We start from the raw sequence: 17,763 nt of genomic DNA on the forward strand, positions 1-17,763 counted from the left end.
AGTTCCTAATCAACCACATGACGACCATTGGCGAGCAGCTGCGCAACCCGGTGAACCGCGACACGGTGTGCTACATGGTGGCTGACATCCAGTACGGCGGCCGCATCACCGACAACAACGACCGCGCCCTCTTCAAGGCCATCACGGAGTTCCTGTACGACATGCACATCACGAACCCGGACAAGTGCAAGGACGGCAAGGAGATGACGGAGTTCTACTCCGGCTACGGCATCCCGCTGTTCGACGATATCAACAAGCACCGCGAGTTCATTCGGGAGACGTACCCGGACGTCGACACACCCGAGGTGTTCCAGATGCACCCGAACCAGGACATCACCTACCGTACTCGGCAGGCGCAGGAGGTACTTGCCACGATCCTCGACGTGCAGCCGCGAGGCGCCTCGACCACCGGCGGGGTGACGCGTGAGGAGAAGGTCATCTCCATGGCGGATAGCTACCTCAAGCTGCTTCCGAGCGACTGGACCGTGGACCGCAAGGCGCACCTTGGTGATCGCCAGCCGCTCTCCATTTTCGCCGGCCAAGAGATCGACCGCCTGAGCGTGACGATGCGCACCGTGCGCAGGACCTGCCAAGACCTGAAGCTGGCGGTGGCTGGTACCATTATCCTCACTCCAGCTCTGCAGGACGCCCTCAACTCCCTCTATGACGCGCGTGTGCCGGCGGCTTGGGTAGCGGTCGGGTGGCCCTCGCCAAACATCTCTCTGTGGATTGCGGAGCTCGTTCGCCGCTACGAGCAGCTGCAGTCGTGGGCCTCCAACGGTCGCCCACCGGTGTACTGGCTGCCCGGCTTCTTCAACCCGCAGGGCTTCCTCACCTCGGTGCGACAGGAAATCACGCGTAGCCACGCTAACGAGGCGGTGCCGTGGGCGCTGGACAAGGTCGAAGCCCGCACAGAGGTGCGCAGCTCCGAGTACCGCCCGGGCCAGGAGGCGAAGGCAGAGGATCTGCGCACGGAGAAGGGTGAGGTGGTGATTTACGGTCTCTTCCTCGAGGGTGCCATGTGGGACCGCGTGAACAAGCGACTCAAGGACCCGCTGCCTGGCGACCTCTACCGCGAGCTGCCAATGCTGCTCATCTCCGCCTACAACAAGGATGCGCCGCAGCAGGCGACGGTGCAGCCGGTGAAGCCCGGCGGGGTGAAGGAGAAGAAGACGAAGCAGGAGTACTACCGCTGCCCCGTGTACAAGTACCCGACGCGCTCCGACACCAACTGGATCTTCGACGTACGACTGCCAGTTGCCGAGGATGACGCGTACTGGCGCATGCGTGGCGTTGCGCTGCTCGGCACCACCGACTGAAGAGGGTTTCCAGTGAATGGTGAAGAACGAGAGCAGCCGGTTACGTCGTCCTCCCTTCCTCGTGTCCGAGGAGGGCGAGGACTGTTGGTGCACGTGTGCCGGGTTGTCCACCAGCTCCTTCAGAGGATGTCGCGCATGCGCGTCTGCCCCGTGGTTCCTTGCGCCTCCCTTCTCATGGAGCAGGCTTGCCTTCTTCACGTGTTTCTCCAGTGTGCTACTTTCACGTGTTCTTATTGTCCATCTCCGACCCCCTCCACGCAGAAGCCGCGTGTGCGCCCCCTTCCACCACCACCACCACCCGGAATTCTCATGTGCCTTGAGGCGCACGGTTGACCGCTACGTTGTTCTCCCTTAGATCCTGTTTGTTGTTGATTGTTGACTGTTGATGGCTGCGTATTCTGCGCTGCTTCGGGAGGGCTTGTATAGAGGCGCCTGGTCGCCTCCCCACCCCACCCCCTTCTGTGGGGCCGGCCCTCCCTTTTGATGGGCCAAGCCAGGACGCACACTGAACGCCAAGCGATGTATCCGTTGAAAAGGGTGCAGGGGCTATGGGCGCACCCCACACCCCACCCGCCATCCAAATATCGATGTCTCCATCCTTCTCCTCGACTTCTTTTTCCAGCGCCCTCCCACCGTCACCGCCCCTGTGAATGCAGAGGCAGCAGCCGCGTAGAAGCGCACAACCTCACCCACATCAGCGCACCCTGTCTCTGGGTCTTGTGCCCCATCTCAGCCCTCTCTGCCGTGTGCGTGCCGAGGGAGGGCGGGTCGCGAGAAAGGGGAGGCTGATGCGGCGAAGCTGCGAATGTGTGCCTGTCTGCGCGAACGGATCCGACGGCGGAGAGGCAATGTACATACGTGGCACCTTTCTCGCTACGGGGGGAGGAGAGGGGGGAGCGGACATGAACAAAGTCTGCGACGGCACTCCTCCACGAAACAACGGACAAGAAAAACGTGAAAGCCACGACAGCGCCAATGCAATGTGCCGGGCAGCAGAGGCCGTGCAACAACAACAAAAAAAAGGGGGTCATGGTGGCTGGCCTCCAAAATCACGTCTGTGTTCCCTCTCTCTCTCTCTCTCTTGGGACAGCGCAGCGGAGGGCAAAGCAGGCGGTGGTATCTTGAAAGGGAAAGGGGGAGAGAGGCACTGTTCTCGGTCACATGCACCGACCCCCCTCCCCATCCTCTCCCACTAGAACCCTCATCTCCGGTTCAACAAAAGGTTAGACAAGTACATCACTACCGTCGCCCCTCCTTCCCTTCTCCTTGGGCGGCAGGTATCGCTCTTAGCCAAGCGCGCCGCTCCATCACACCGACACGAACTCGCTTCTCCCTCACTTCTTCCTCATCGGCTCTCCGCATAACCACGACCACTACCAGTTCCTGGGGGCGGGGGCACACGCAGGCACTCGTATCAGGCTACCATACCAGCTCTATTTGCTCCATTCTGCGTTTCGAAGGGGTTAGTGCAGTCTCTCACAGCTAAGGTGTCTCACCGGTGCGTGTGAGAGGGTGTTGCCAGACCTGCAAGCGGGTTTTGAGCGAGGATCAGACAAAGCAGAGCACGAATGATCACGTTCATGCGAAGGAGGGCAACGATGCCCCGGACCGGAAGCAATGTATGGAACTGTGCGTGCGCCACGGAAGGAGTCTGAAAGCCTCTCTCTCCCACCCACCCACCCACCCACCCCTTCCCATCAGCACCATCACCACATTTTCCATCCCCATTCACAGAGTTTTCCGAACAATGAAGCATTACGCGAGTAGAGCACGTGCGCCTTTTCCTGACAAGGAGGAGCTTGATCAGTTGTGCCTCCCAACTGCACGAGGAGGCAGTGCTGACCATGACCGGCGGCCACAACCCACCGGAAAAGACGTTCATGCGTCACACATCACAGCTCTTCTGCACAAGGAGCACACCATGCATGCTTGGGAAGGGGGGAAACCCGCCCTCGTCTACGGGGGCAGACGTTTAGCAGATGGCGGCAGCAGACATGTCTGTCATCGGGCAAGAAATGACCGAGATCACGACGAGCATGGAAGGAGTTGCACAGCGCTTGCCACCACACAGGCCCGCCGCGAAGATAGCAACAACGGCAGTACAAGCGGAACCGGGCGGACCGCAATGGAGGACAGCGCTAGCAGCAACGGCAGCCTCCTGTTCCTGCACACCGGCCTGTCACGGTGCCTTGGTGCAAAGGCCGGGTGCTCCATATCGGGGGCTAAATTCATGGGCGACAGTGTCAAGCGGATCAGGAGCGCAGGAGAGGGTCACAGCACAGGCGGCTGCGAAACCGCCGGAGGCTACGGTGTGGGGGTGGGGTGCACACGGTCGAAGCTCAGCAGAGACGGCCAGAACGGAGACGCAGGATGGCGCCTTGAGAGCCACGGCGGCTCAAACACAAGGCCGAGTGGGCGGAGGCCGCCCACGCGATTGCTGCGACACGGTCTGGGCGGCGACAAGCCCCCCTCACTATTCTTTTTCCCTTCATCGCTGGCCGCAGGATGGGCGGCTGTAACTGCAATTATGGAAGAAGAGGCACTGCTTGAAATTCTAGCCTGGTATGGGGCCATGTCCCGCTACACCCACCCGCCCAACCCCACGCACCGCAATCTGTTACGAGCTCGACAGCAATCGGCTCTGCAGCTGACATCGGCGAACGCGCATGCGCCCAGCCAGGTTCTTTCCTCTCTCGCCTCCTTTCCTACTCCAACGCTGGGAAGACCGCCGCCGACGCGCGGCGTATACACACAGAGGCACCCAATCGCGATGCGGAGCTGATGCATCAACATGGATAGGCATGGCTATAGGGGAGGACGGGGTCTACCCCCACTCACCTCACATCTGCTTAGCGGGTCCATGCGGCCAGCCAGGAGCGCCAGCAATGCACACCAGCTTCTTTCCATCCCTTCACATCTTCTCTCTCCACCCAGTCGCGCGACTGCCATCACCGCCGCCGCCACCTACGCGCGGTTCTCTCTTGCTGTTCTCACAGATATCTTGCTTTGTTTTTTTTTTGTTCGTTTTTAAGGATCCCTACACCCACCAAGACGTAGTTGCGCGTCGCCATAAGGGACAACATCAGCACCATCATCATCAGTAGCAGCGCCGCGCGTCTTTTCCGGGTGTGTAGCGGGTCTGTGACAAGCAGTAGAAAGTGGTCGCCAATTTGCTGGCGTGTACGCATCGTCGCCCCTCCCCCTTTTGTTGTTGTTGTTGTTGCTCCGGCGCCACCGCGAGGCTTTTCTATCTCTAGAGTGTCTTCGAAGAGCTGGTGCTCGCTTAATGTGGCGGTTGTGGTTGTCAATGCTGCCTTAACCTCCTTCCCTCCGACCTTCCCTCTTTGCCGAGTCCATCATCTCTCACAGGCGTGCGTCATGCTGCGCTCTAGTGCCCCCCTCTGCGCGCTGGGCGGCAGTATTGTCCATAGCAAAGCCCTCGTCCCCCCCGTCTCGGAGGTGGTAATCCGCGATGCCGGCACCAACCTACCCGGTATTCCCCACGCGAACCGCGTGTGTCGCTCCTATCGGCAGTGGCTCAAGCTCGCTGTTCTCTGCCCACCTAGCGCCCTGTGCGATCTGAACGAGCACGCGCAGATGAACGAGCGCTTTGTGATTATTCTACGGCAGAAGTTCCGCGAGGGGGCCGAACTGCGCGACCCGGACCAGATCGCCGTGGCAGTGCAGTCGTGTGAGCGCAGTCTCGCCATGTTCCGCTTCCTCGCCGCGGACGGCGCAAAACGCCAGTTCCCGGAGGCGAAGCCGCGGCTGAACCTTCACAAGATGGGCTTCTTGGAGATGGGCAAGCTAAACTACAAGCAGATGGTGAAAGAGTACTGGAACACCTATGTGTTGCGCAAGTGGTAGCACTCGCGTCGAAGAAGCACATCGCAGGAATGGAGAAGAGTGTGTGTGGGGGGGGCGGGGGGGGGGGCCTGCGTGTAGGTTGGTCTCTGTACCTTCGTGTGTGCGTGTGTCTCTTGAGCAACGGAGAGTCTCTCACAGCCGGCGGTGAGTCATGTTGTCTTTGGGTGACGCTGCATAAGAAGCGGTGCCTTCCTCTTCTTGTTTTTGCTTGCTGCAGCAGCAGCCCATGCCCATCTCGCTGTCAGCGTGTCGGCGTGTGCCTGTGTGCGCGCGTGTGTGTGTGTGTGCGTGTGTGTGTGTACATACCTCCCTTCTCTTTACATTCGTGTTCTTACAGAATGAGCAGCAACCACAGCGACCGTCAGCGGCAGGGAAGCTGACGCCTGATAAAGCGCGATGAGGGCAACAGAGGGTTTCCTTCGTGGTTGCGTGTGTGGTGGGGAGGGTTCTGTTTTAGTGCTACCGATCCCCCGCTCCATCGCCCCCCCCACCCACCCACCCACACACACACACGCATGTATAAGCCCACGGGTCCAGCATAACGAGTATGCTGAAGCTTCTTCCACTCGGTGCACGTGTCTGGACGCGTGGTGTCTTTTGAATACACTTTCTCCAACCCTCCTCCCGGCATCTCTCTCCCCCCCCCTTTTTTTTTACCCTCTTGCACACATGCACACACCCACTTCTCTGCGACGATCTTCCTCACTGCCCGTGGCACGCCCATGACTTGACGGATGCTGGTATTCTAATGGAGCGATGTAGTTTCTCTCACTCCTAATCGGACACACACACACGCACCTCGAGTGTTATCCGCCCATTACCGCAGCCACCACCACCCCACATACACACAAATTCTTTCACCACTGCGGGCTGGACACAGCCGACGTCGTCTCCCGCTTTTTCTGCTTGCCTTCCCCCTCCCCCTCCCCTTCCTTCTCCCCTCCCGCTGGCGTCTGGTCTCAACGAGTGTGTGTGTGTGTGTGGGTGTGTGGGTGTGGGTGTGGGTGGGTATCGTCCTCTCGAAGCGCGTAACCGATAGCTCCACCCACCTCACCCTCGCAAACGTCACTGCCGCTTCCCGTTATCGTTTACGTCTGCCCTCACCGGTATCTCCTGTAATCCACGATACCCTCTCCCTCCCCACCACCGACTCTGTGGTACCGATACCAGATACAAGCTCGATGTTTTCGTTGCACAGCAGTCCCGGCGCAGACGAGCTTGCCGAGAAGCTTCGTCAGCAGCTCGCCACTCTGCAGAGCTCCAGCGATCATATCCAGCAGTCCCTCACGGTTCTCCGACAGCAGCCAAAACCACCTGCCTCCGTTAGTACTCCTGATGCGCGATCCGAACAACTCCCTGACAAGCCGCAGCACCCAGTGCCGCAGTCGGAGGAGGCTGTGCGACCCCCCGTACAGGAGCAGTCGGAGCATGACGAGGCGGGGGACTACCCCGTGGAGAGCGCCGACGCAAAACCGCAGCCAGCGCAGGCGACCCCCGCTTCGAGCACCGCGGCACGGGGCTTGGAGGAGACGGTGCAGCAAGGACACGAACCGTCGCAGAGCGCAGAGTCGCCTGAGTGCCACGCCGAGGACTCCACTCAGATCCCTAACACCCACGAAACACCAACGCCTACCACACTGCACGGTGTCACTGAACGCAATGCGGACGACACAAATCCCCTCGCCTACAACGTACCGTCAGCAGCGCTGATTCAGGAGCTCCCCTCCTGCCACCTGCTCACGTCGGCACACACACCCGACGCGTCGCTTCACCGCATCAACTTCTCGGCCAGCCAGCACAGCTCCTATGGCACCAACAGCGACTGCTTCTCCCCTGTCCGAGACACCCACGCGAGCGCAGATGAGCCGATCCCTTATCGTCAGGACTCCACAAACACCTCAGCTGCATACGCCATCGACCCCACCACGGCGCGCGAGGCGGGGGAGCACGCCGAGCAGTCGGAGGAGGCTGTGCGACCCCCCGTACAGGAGCAGTCGGAGCATGACGAGGCGGAGGACTACCCCGTGGAGAGCGCCGACGCAAAACCGCAGCCAGCGCAGGCGACCCCCGCTTCGAGCACCGCAGCACGGGGCTTGGAGGAGACGGTGCAGCAAGGACACGAACCGTCGCAGAGCGCAGAGTCGCCTGAGTGCCACGCCGAGGACTCCACTCAGATCCCTAACACCCACGAAACACCAACGCCTACCACACTGCACGGTGTCACTGAACGCAATGCGGACGACACAAATCCCCTCGCCTACAACGTACCGTCAGCAGCGCTGATTCAGGAGCTCCCCTCCTGCCACCTGCTCACGTCGGCACACACACCCGACGCGTCGCTTCACCGCATCAACTTCTCGGCCAGCCAGCACAGCTCCTATGGCACCAACAGCGACTGCTTCTCCCCTGTCCGAGACACCCACGCGAGCGCAGATGAGCCGATCCCTTATCGTCAGGACTCCACAAACACCTCAGCTGCATACGCCATCGACCCCACCACGGCGCGCGAGGCGGGGGAGCACGCCGATCCCCGCCGAAGCGATAACGAAGCTGGAGACGCGCATTTGAATGGCGAGCGCGAGGATGTTGTGTGTCGTACGGCGGCATCGCAGACGATTGTGGCAGAGGGTGTAGGTGGTCTCCCGTTAAGTGCGTCTTTGCCACGCGTGCTGGACAGACCCGGGGTATCAGGGGTGCAGCGGCGGCTCTCAGATTGCGGGGCTGTGAAGCGACGGATGTCAGGCATGCCGGAAGTCAGATGGCCTCTGCGCGGTGGTGAGAACCACGCTAGGGTGTCTGCTCTCGTCCCTTGCACTAGATCACCGCTGCCGCAGCAGCCGCGCTGCCTCTATCTGTACCCCTCCAAGAAAATCGAAGGGGGAAACGCGAAGGAGCCTGAAAGAACCTTGGTGGAGCCGGCGAGTGGCGTGGATGGAGAGCTGGCCGTCTTCGTGTCTTCTTCACTGCTGCCTGTATCGCGCCGCCTCTTGCAGGAGGTGAGGCCCGTAACACCGCGTGAGCAGGGCCCCAACGGCACCTGTGCCACTCCTGCAATGAGTGTCGCAACCGCAGCATCTGCGTCGTCAGTTGCAGCCTCGAACCGCGCCGGGGACGAGGCAGGCGCACTCACCTCCACTGCGCCCGTTCGCTTCGAGCTGTTGAGCGCTGCGAATGGCGACGTCGTGGAGCTTGACATCCTTGCCGGGCGTCCGTACTGGGACGCCGAGAATCCCAAGACAATGAGCTATACGAAGCCGAGCGCACTGCTGGAGGCAAAGGAGAAGCGGGAGTGCACCCTGTTCCGTCGCTACTCCCGTCGGTACAAAAAGCTCGTAGAAGACTCCGCAGTTCACGTGGGCGGCGAAGCCGGCGCCTCCATCTTGAGATCGCACGAGGCCTTCAAGGTAGCATGCGAAGCAGCAGACCAGAAGCCGATTCACAAGCGCAGCTTCTACGAGGGTCCCAGCGTGAATTGGAAGAAAGTGCTTCTCGAACAGGCTGCGGCGATGAGCAGTGTCTCGAACAGGGACGCGTAACAGGCGAACAGGTCTGCCGGTAGGTTGAGGTGTGACCGCCGAAGAGTGCCAAAGGTGATTTCGTGAGGGGTCGAACATAAGATGGCAGGGGCGGCGCCGATGGCCTATTATACGGATCCGGTGGAAAGACAGGTCACGCTTGACGTCCGAGTCTTGCCTTCGCCTTTCTGCCTGGTGCACACACCGAGCTTCTATATATGCGTCTCGCGCTCGGGCCGCCTTTGGTCATTTTCTGCCCGCCCCCCCCCTCCTCCTTGCCACCGTCATCCTGCGCTTCCTCAGTGTCCAAACCGCATCGCTATTTGAATCCCTCCCTCCCTCCATACTTCAAGGAGGAGGCTTTGCACCCTGTGGCCGAGGGGATCGGGGGGAGATGGTGGGGTCCGAGCAGGAGACAAGTGGCTCCATCAGCAACACAAAAAAAAAAACACAGCCAACACACATAGATGCACGTATATGTCCTGTGTGTGTATGTATGTGCATGTGTGCGTGTGTGTGTGTGTTCTGGAAAAAGGCGGCGGTCTTGCGGTACCCCCTCACCCTTTTTTTGTTTGTTTGTTTTTGGCATTGTATGCCTGGTGCACACACACTCGCGCCACCAGAAGTGTGATGTATGTATCTATATAGACATCTATACACATACGCACACACACACACACACATACATTCATGCATATAAATACATATACATATATATATGTGTGCATATATGTATATTATACAAGGACGAATCTCCCACATGTACAATAAACGTTACGTGCAGCATCGCACTTCGCTCCTCCTACCCCTCCCCCTCCTCACCTTTTCTTTGTTTGTTTTTATGATGGCCTTGTGGCTGCCATCCGCTTGTGTGTGTGTGTGTGTGTGTGTGTGTGTGTGTGTCTTCACGTGTCTGTAGATGCGCTTTACTCCCTCTCTCCGCTAAGCGTCACACCGGGGCAGCTGGAGGAGTCCCAGTAAAGGTGTGTATAGATGTCTGCAGGGGGTGGGTGTGTGGGAGGGGGGGGCGACCGCAGCTATTTGCATGTTCACCTGGAGAAGACAACAAAGACAGAGTAAAAGGCGAGCTGAAGGGACGTTCTGTGAGCGGTGGGTCACTAGTGCTTCAGGGCTGAGAGGAGGGCAGCGGCAGAAGAACGAGCGTTCATGGCCGCCACAAAGAGACGTAAGAGGAGGGTGTCATTGCTGGAGGAAGGAACGGAGCTGCCAGTCCGTCTTTTCTCGGTGTCGCTGTTCTGATTGCGCCTCTTCTCTTCCGGTCTTCTTCACCGTATCCCCTGCGCCACGTGTGTGCCGGCAGCACGGTGGAAAAGGCTTGGGGCAGCAAAGGACGAGTCAAGCGATACACACACGCGTGCATGGAGTGCTTGCTCGTGCAGCACGCCGTTTTGGTGTTGCGGAGGCGCATCTGAACGGCACCGCGCCCCCCCCCCCTCCCTCCAGAGGCAACGCTCGACAAAAAAAAAGAGGCGTTTCATGAGCGCTATCATGATTTTTCACCACTTTCTTCCTCCTTCCTCTCTGGCTATCACTGTTTTTGCTTCTTGCATGCGCGTGTGCAAGGGACCATCCACAACGGCCCTCCCCCTCCCAACGGATTTCGCTCTCTTGTCGAAACGAGCACGCTGTTGGCAGCACCAGCAGCTCCATCTACAAAACTAGTCGCATTACGCCACTCTTCTAAAAAGACGTAGCACGGCGGGGGGAGGTAAGCTACACCTGGAAGGCCTCTCACCCTTCCCTCGCTCCCTGTCTCTCTTCAGCATCAGCCGCACCAGAAAGCTTCACATTCCTGGTGCCGCTGGCAACATTGGACGCAGGCGCCCATACAAACCGAAGGAGGAGGGAGGTGTTTTCTATCCTAGAGTTCTCTCAACGCAGCGCACACCGGCATAACGCGACAGTGCAGCCAGAGCAACACAAGGAAAGGAGGAGAGGAATAAACGTGCAAGCACACACAGCGTGGAGAAGTGCGACCCCCGCTTCTTCTTCGCTAAGGCGAACCATCATACGGCAGTGGTTGCTGTGGCTGTTGCCACGCTCCTCATCCGCGCCCTTTCGGGCTCACCCCACCCCACGCCCTTTTTCTTCCTCTTACCGCCCCACCTGTTGCACTTGTCGGTGCACATCTCGCTCCGCCACCCATCACCAAGAGGAAGACACCAAACGCACGAAAAGAAGCTCAGCGACAGTCAGGCAACCAACAGTACCGTGCGCACCTCTACAGGTACATAGAGTAGTGCATCCCTTCGCACACCCATACGCACGAATAACGTCATCAACGCATACACAAACACACACACACACATATATAGAGAGAGAGAGAGCAAGAGAAGGCACACGGCCTCTGTGTTCGTCTTTCCGGCCCTTCGATTTCCTCTCTCCTTCCCGTCCACGAGCCTCACATCACGTTGCTGCACACGCCCCTGTGTCATACCCACACCCCCACCCACATTCACTTACGTCTGTCGCTGCTGGCGCTGCGGGGACTTCTTTTGTCTTTGCTGCGAGCGCTCTTCCCTCTCCCCCACCCCCCACCCTGTGTGTGTGTGTGTGTACAGCTAGCCATGCTTCGCGCTACAATTCTTGCTCGCGGCACGCTTGTAAAGATCGGCCGCGGCCCGAACAACGTAACGGAGTCGGCCAGCAATGCCCTTCTCGAATCCCTACAAGATCATGGTTATTGCTATATCCAGCACCCCTTCATTCAGAAGACCATACTCGATCAGCTTCACCGCGATTGCCGCATCTTCTTCGAGCAGTATGTCCTGCACCTGCACGACGCTGCTGCGCAGGGCAGCCTGAAGCGCAACAACCTGCACAACTACAACTGCACCCAACTCTCCCCGTACGAACTGGAGAGCATCAAGTCCCCGAGTGGGTTCCGCGGCTACTACCGCTACGTCGGCGCGAGCGGCATCGATGACGCTATCGAATGCTTCTCCGTTGGCCGCGACGACGTGGCTGACCCGGCAGTGCTGCGGCGCGACTACTACAAGCAAGCCGGTTGGGAGGAGAGCGAGTACCTGAGCATGATTAGCCGCCGCAACCCGTGGGACATCTTGCTGAACCACGTCAACTCAATCCCCGCATCCGGCAGCGGCATCGTCCCGGGCATGGACCGCAACGACAACTTCATGTCCGACTTCAAGGACATGATGATGGCCTACTACGACCTCTGCTACACGGTGAGCATGGACGTGATGCGGCACATCAGCTGCGGCCTCGGCATCCGCCCCTCCATCCCGCAAGGCGGGTCGGACCCGACGATGGACTTCGAGCTCGAGTACTTCACGTCGTTCCACCAGAAGCGCGACTGCGACTTGCAAGCCAAGTACTACCCGCAGCTCGGGGCAGGGGCACGACTCAAGAACGGCGTCGACATCCAAAATCAGCGGTCGGCGCACAACCCGGACGGCGTGAAAGTGCTGCGGCGCAAGGGAGCCAAGACGCAGCCTCTGGTGAGGACGGCGAGCACCGAGGACGGCGATGGTGAGAAGGACGTGACAGTGCGCCTCGACACGCACAAAGACCTCAGCACCATCACTCTGCTCTCCCAGGACTCTCTTGGGGGGCTGGAGGTGTGGGACGAGGAGAAGGCCTCCTATATGGCCGTTCCGGTGCTCGAGGACGCGCTTCTCGTGAACGCCGGCTTGTTCCTGGAGAAGTGGACGGGCGGCCTCATCGAGGCAACACCCCACCGCGTGCGCAACGCCAAGGGCGGCAGCAGCCGCTGCAGCATTGTCTTCTTTGCCCTGCCCGACCACGATGCCCGCATCGAGCCGCTCCTGCAGCAAGAAGACAACCCGGCAGTGGATGCGCAGGACAGCTTCCTTGCAGGTGACATGATGCCCGCCCCGTAAGACGAATCGGTAGAAATGCAGTAGCGGCAGCGGCAGTGCTTTCTCTGCCTCAACGCCGCCAACGTTGAAGGTGAGCTGTGGGTGTGTGTGTGGGTGTGGGTGTGGGTGTGGGTGTGTGTGTGTGTGTGTGGGTGTGGGTGTGGAAGGGGAGGGTGCAGGGTTCCACACAGAGAAGTCCTGCTCGTGCATAAGTATGCCGCATTACAAGAGGGGGCGGCGGGTGTCTTTTCCTTTCCAACCACGGACGCCAGCAGGCCCCACCACCACCCCTCTCCCTGTCTCTCTGTCCTCGCCCTTCCTGCAGCGGGCGAGGGCCTGCGTGAGCCGCCAAATTTCCATAGAAAGAGTCATAGAGATCGAAACGTCGGCAATGTCACCATCGCCCTGTCGGTGAGGCGTGGCCCTCGTTGTCCTTCGTCGTCGTTTGAAAATGTATGTGTAGGTGTAAGTGTGTCTGTGTATGTGCATGCGCAGGTCTTGGCGCATCAGGAAACGAATGGTATTACTGGCTGTCTGTCTGGTCATTCGCTGGCTTTCTTTATGCTCTTCTTGTGTGTGTGTGTGTGTGCGTGTGTGCGTAGCGTCGCGGCGCGCGGTGAGACCATCCGGTTTCTCTTCTCGTGTTTCCTCGCACGCGGAGGAGACGACGTGAGAGCACGAACACAGAACGCTGCCCTTGTGTGGCAAGCACGCATTACGCCTCGCCCTCTCGCCGATCTACCCAGTCAGTCTATCACCCTCTCGCTTCTCCCTCTCATGGATGCCGCCGTCACTGTGACCGTTAGCCGTCATGGAAGGAAGGAGTGCGGAGAGGGAGGGTCAAGGAACGACTGCGCGCGTGGTGAGGACCAGAGACAGCCACAGCAGCAGCAGCAGCAGCAGATGGTAGGCGAACTGGATGAAGGCGGGTGCCATCACCGCCACCCGTCGATGAATGGCAGGAAAACGACACCTCAGTGTGCCTTCGCGTCTTACGAACGTTTTTCTTCTTCCTCTCTGACCCCCTCTGTCCCTTCTCCTTCCCTCCGTCTGTGTCTGTGCTGGACCACCTGTTCATGCGCGGCCATGAAACCATAGCTGTACCTACGAAACCGTGAAACGCCAGCACACAACCACTATCATCGTTGCCAGTGCCGTAACTGCCGTCACTACCGCTCCCGCCCCCCCCCCGCCGCTGCCCCTTCTCCCTTCGCCAAAGATGGACTTCCTTGATGACATTCTGTTCCACCCCATCGTGGCCTTCACCAAGAACAGCCGCATGCTGGTACGCAAGTGCCAGAAACCGAACTACAACGAGTTCACGACGGCTGCCATCGCAGCGTTGATCGGCTTCTTCATGATGGGCTTCCTCGGCTTCTTTGTTAAGTTGGTGTTCATCCCGATCAACAACGTCATTCTTGGTGCATAAGGCGCAACTCACGTGTGTACGTGTACATCAACGTGTCCGGCACTGCGGCGCACTTACACACGCAGTACATGGTCTAGCAAGCAGGAGCGAGAGAGGTGGGCCGTGGCGTTTTGACACCCCAGTGCTGACTGTTGGGTGCTGCTGCGATTGTAGGGAATTCTCATGGTTGCTGTCGCTCGCGTGCTTCGTCGCATTCTACGAAGACCAGCACGAAGAGCTCCCGGTGACATCCGTTGGCTCCCACTACTCGGCCTTGTCTCCCCTTTCCCCGCTTTTTGGTGTTTTTCTGCTTGTACACAGTGATGCGACGGCGGTGGTGTTTCAGTGTGCGACCTCGCCGCACGTTGTGTATGTGTGTACGTGCGTATGTGCCAAGGTCAGGAAGAGGAAGAGAAGGCAGCGGAGGAATAGAGAGTATGCACAAGTAGAGGGGAGCTGGAGACCGCCATGCATAGAAAAGGCAGACACAGAGAGAGACTTTCTGGGGAGACGCGCGAGCTCATGCTCGTGCACACGCACGCAGCGTCACTGCCACCCGCCTCACTCACCCTCGTTTCTTTGGGCTTTTTTTTCATGTGCAGATGGGCTTGTGACAGCAGCAGTGGCGGTAACAGCATCGCTGTGTGCGTGCGTACGGCTGTGTGTACACGTGTATGTCAAGGCGATGGCTGAAAGTGGTGCTTCCACTCCGTCTGTGTATGCACGTGTGTGTGTGTGTGTGTGTGTGGTGTGTGTGTGTCTCAGTAGTGTATCCTCTTCTTTGTCCGCCAGCCGCTCCACCTCCACGCTTCTGGTCTCTCCCTCTCTCTCTCTCTGGGACAGACACCTCTGGTTCTTCGTGCGTGTATGTGGTGGCGTATGGTGCTCTGAGGCGTTGGGCGTGTGTCTTCTCCTAAGAGCATGCATATACACGTGCGACAAGACGAAAAGGTGGGCTGTTGTTGTAGGAAAAGCACAGAAAGCACACGCAGCATTGGGGAGGCGGACGGTCGCAACAGCAGCCCTTCTCTTCTGTGTGCTGCCGGAATCTACGAATCTCTCCCCTTCTTCTCCCACTCTAAGAGACATGTGCGAGTGTGTGGGGGGGAGGGAAGGGGTGTATGTAGCACACGTGCAGTTCCACGCCTGCCCCCTCCCTCCTCTCCACTGACGTCCTCATTGCAGCCGCGGAAGATTATGCCAGTGGCACGCTCATCATCGCAACGCAGACGCTGGACGCATGCGCACGTGTGTGGGCGTAGACTCTGTCTTCCTCACCCCTTACAAGCTCCCTCCATCTTCCTATGTCTCTGCTCTTCTCCCCTCTGTGTTGCTGTGCTGCTGTTCTCAGCTCCTCTCCGCGTGGCGTGTGCAATGCGCAACAACAGCGTACTCTCCCGAGCCACAAGCACACGCACACACCTCTCGACGCGCTAAAGGAAGAACTGAGGGCATTCACCTCCGCCACAACTCTGCTATTTCACCTTCACGGCACCAATCACCTTGCAGCACCCTCTCTGCAGTGTTGCGAAGAGTGCCATCCTTCCGTCGAGCCGTCTTCCCTCCATCCCGCCCTACTCCACCCCACCCCCCCCCGCCGCTGCCGCTACTGTCAGCACCCTCATCCATGTCAGCCATTAAGCGCTCGCTGAACGTGGGTGTGGTGGGCATGGGCAACATGGGCATTCCCATTACCCGAAACCTCGCCTTCAAGGCACGCAGCGCCATGTACTTGCAGATCCACAGCCGCACTCTCAGCAAGGCGCGCCAAGTGTGCGATGACATGAGCGCCGATGGCGCCACCTGCGCCATGCGCATCCACGACCGCTACAGCACCATGACCAAGTGGTGTGACGTCATCCTGCTCACCTTGGCACACCGGGCCGCCTCACGGAAGGTCCTCTTGGAGGACAGCGAGGCCCTCGTCACCAACGCGCGTCCTGGGCAGATCATCGTGGACCACACGACCGTGGACATGGAGCTGTCGCGCGAGTGCGCCCACGAGGCAGAGCGGCGCGGCGCCGTCTTCCTCGACGCCCCTATGAGCGGTAGTCCGAAGCAGGCCTTCAACAACCAGCTCGTGCTCATGGTGGGTGGGCCGGCGGAGCAGGTGCAACGGGTGTCGCCAATCTTTCGTATGTATGCGGACCACATCCATCACATGGGCGCCAACGGCAGCGGCACGGCGGCTAAGCTGCTCTCCCAGGCGCTGGTGGCCTCGCACAATGCCGCCGCCGCGGAGGCAATGACAATCGCGAATCGGCTCGGCATCGAGGACTACCAGAAGCTCATTCAAGTCTTGGACGCCTCGTGGGGCTCGAGCACGATGCTGCGCCGCAACGCACCAACGATGCAGGACCTCGTGCGCAACCCGGACAAGCTGGCGCCATCCTCTGGCGCCAGCATCGACAACCTTCTCGAGGATCTCGCGCTGCTCGACGCCTCCTTACCAAAGATCGAGAAGGGCGACAACGGCAATGGTGGGCGCGAGGTGGAGGAGGAGCGCTTTCCTGTGCTAGACGCGTCGCTGCGCATGCTGGGCGCCGCCGTCGAGTCTGGGATGGGTGACCGTGATATGGCGGCCGTCATCCACTACATCCCGGCGGCCGCCGCCATGGAGAAAGAGGAAGGGGTCCGCGTTCAGCCTCGCGGGCTCACGTCCGGTGCTTTTCTTGACCGAAACGCCACCGGAAAGGTGAACAGCGGTCCAGCAGCGGCAGCAGGGGCTGCGGTAGCGGCTTCGTCCCCGCCGACACCGGCGGAGATCGAGATGGACCCCGGCTCACTGGCGGACTCACTCAGTGCCGCCGAAAGCAGCAGCAACGGCAAAGGCAGCACGACGCAAGCCGCATCAATCGCGGAGCCGCTGACAACGGCGTCCTCGCAGCAGCCCCCAGCCTTCACCCCGGAGGACTTTTACTAGCACCCCGTTAAGGTCGGAGAGAGTGGAAGGGGTGTTGGTGGTGTTGGCGGCGTAAGGAGGGGGTGTACCCTGACCTACTGAAAAGACATCCTGCCCCCTCCCCCTCCCCCCAAACCTCCATTGAGTCTGGTGTATGTGCATGTGTCTGTTGGTCACACAGGTTTTTCGGGGTTCTTCGCCATCCTATTTCTGAGATGGAAGCCCCTCCCCCTCCTTTCCCGCCTCGGCCATCTTGACTCTCTCTCTCCCACATGCAGTTTTCAAACGGGGGTGAGTGAGGTGGGAGTGAGGGGTGTCTACACTTTAAGCAACGCAGCGTACACACATCTATAAGGCGCTACAGACGGTAAGTCGACATGTGTCACGCGAGCAGCAGACCGGGATGAAGAAGTAGGGGGTGGCCCGGACAATATCATCCATCCCCCATCGAGGGAGGGAGGGGGGTCTGTGCCCTGGATCGTTGTCCTCCTCCACCACGGCTGTGTTTGAGTATACCACTGCGGCATGCATGCCGATCCTATCCTCCTTCACTGTCCTCTTTGGGCCGCACCGCCTCCTTGGGTTGTCTCATTTTTTTTTCTATCCCACACACACACACACACACGCACACTGGCTCTTGATTATCGGGGCTATGCGGTTACCTCCTGGCGCGTCCATGCGATCGGGCCGCACTTCCAGCTGTAGACAGTCAGCACAGAAAAACGACGGCGACAGACGCCTCACTCGACTGTGCGGTGCATCTCATCTCTTGGGTGTCCCTCCCCTTCTCTGCACATGTACAGTCCAGAACTGGAGTGGCTGCTGGGGAGTGCCACGCCGGTGCAGCAGAGGAGGGAGTTGAAGGTATCTCCGGCGACCGGATGCAGTG

At 59.5% G+C, this 17,763-nt stretch overlaps 6 protein-coding genes across 6 annotated transcripts in view; all 6 read left to right on the forward strand.

The window, feature by feature from the left end:
- LMJF_25_0980 (putative dynein heavy chain) overlaps positions 1-1,319 on the forward strand; it is a gene marked incomplete at both ends in the record, with an annotated part of 14,058 nt that extends 12,739 nt beyond the window's left edge. The window contains one exon of the mRNA XM_001683800.1: positions 1-1,319. This exon is cut by the window's left edge and continues 12,739 nt beyond it. Within this exon, the coding sequence (XP_001683852.1) occupies positions 1-1,319 (1,319 nt within the window).
- Positions 1,320-4,697: 3,378 nt separating this feature from the next.
- Positions 4,698-5,186, forward strand: LMJF_25_0990 (conserved hypothetical protein; the record flags this gene model as incomplete). The annotated part of the gene is made up of 1 exon (XM_001683801.1): positions 4,698-5,186. One exon carries the CDS (start codon positions 4,698-4,700, stop codon positions 5,184-5,186), a length of 489 nt encoding a protein of 162 aa, XP_001683853.1.
- Positions 5,187-6,367: 1,181 nt separating this feature from the next.
- Positions 6,368-8,722, forward strand: LMJF_25_1000 (conserved hypothetical protein; the record flags this gene model as incomplete). Its single annotated transcript, XM_001683802.2, has 1 exon — positions 6,368-8,722. One exon carries the CDS (start codon positions 6,368-6,370, stop codon positions 8,720-8,722), a length of 2,355 nt encoding a protein of 784 aa, XP_001683854.1.
- Positions 8,723-11,289: 2,567 nt separating this feature from the next.
- LMJF_25_1010 (conserved hypothetical protein) lies at positions 11,290-12,585 on the forward strand (the record flags this gene model as incomplete). The annotated part of the gene is made up of 1 exon (XM_001683803.1): positions 11,290-12,585. The coding sequence occupies one exon, from the start codon at positions 11,290-11,292 to the stop codon at positions 12,583-12,585; it is 1,296 nt and encodes a 431-aa protein (XP_001683855.1).
- A 1,198-nt stretch (positions 12,586-13,783) lies between these two features.
- LMJF_25_1015 (putative protein transport protein Sec61 gamma subunit) lies at positions 13,784-13,993 on the forward strand (the record flags this gene model as incomplete). Its single annotated transcript, XM_001683804.1, has 1 exon — positions 13,784-13,993. The coding sequence occupies one exon, from the start codon at positions 13,784-13,786 to the stop codon at positions 13,991-13,993; it is 210 nt and encodes a 69-aa protein (XP_001683856.1).
- A 1,606-nt stretch (positions 13,994-15,599) lies between these two features.
- LMJF_25_1020 (dehydrogenase-like protein) lies at positions 15,600-16,895 on the forward strand (the record flags this gene model as incomplete). Its single annotated transcript, XM_001683805.1, has 1 exon — positions 15,600-16,895. One exon carries the CDS (start codon positions 15,600-15,602, stop codon positions 16,893-16,895), a length of 1,296 nt encoding a protein of 431 aa, XP_001683857.1.
- Positions 16,896-17,763: the final 868 nt, after the last annotated feature.

The sequence above is a fragment of the Leishmania major genome, chromosome 25, assembly GCF_000002725.2.
Source record: "Leishmania major strain Friedlin complete genome, chromosome 25".
Taxonomy (NCBI): Eukaryota; Euglenozoa; class Kinetoplastea; order Trypanosomatida; family Trypanosomatidae; genus Leishmania; species Leishmania major.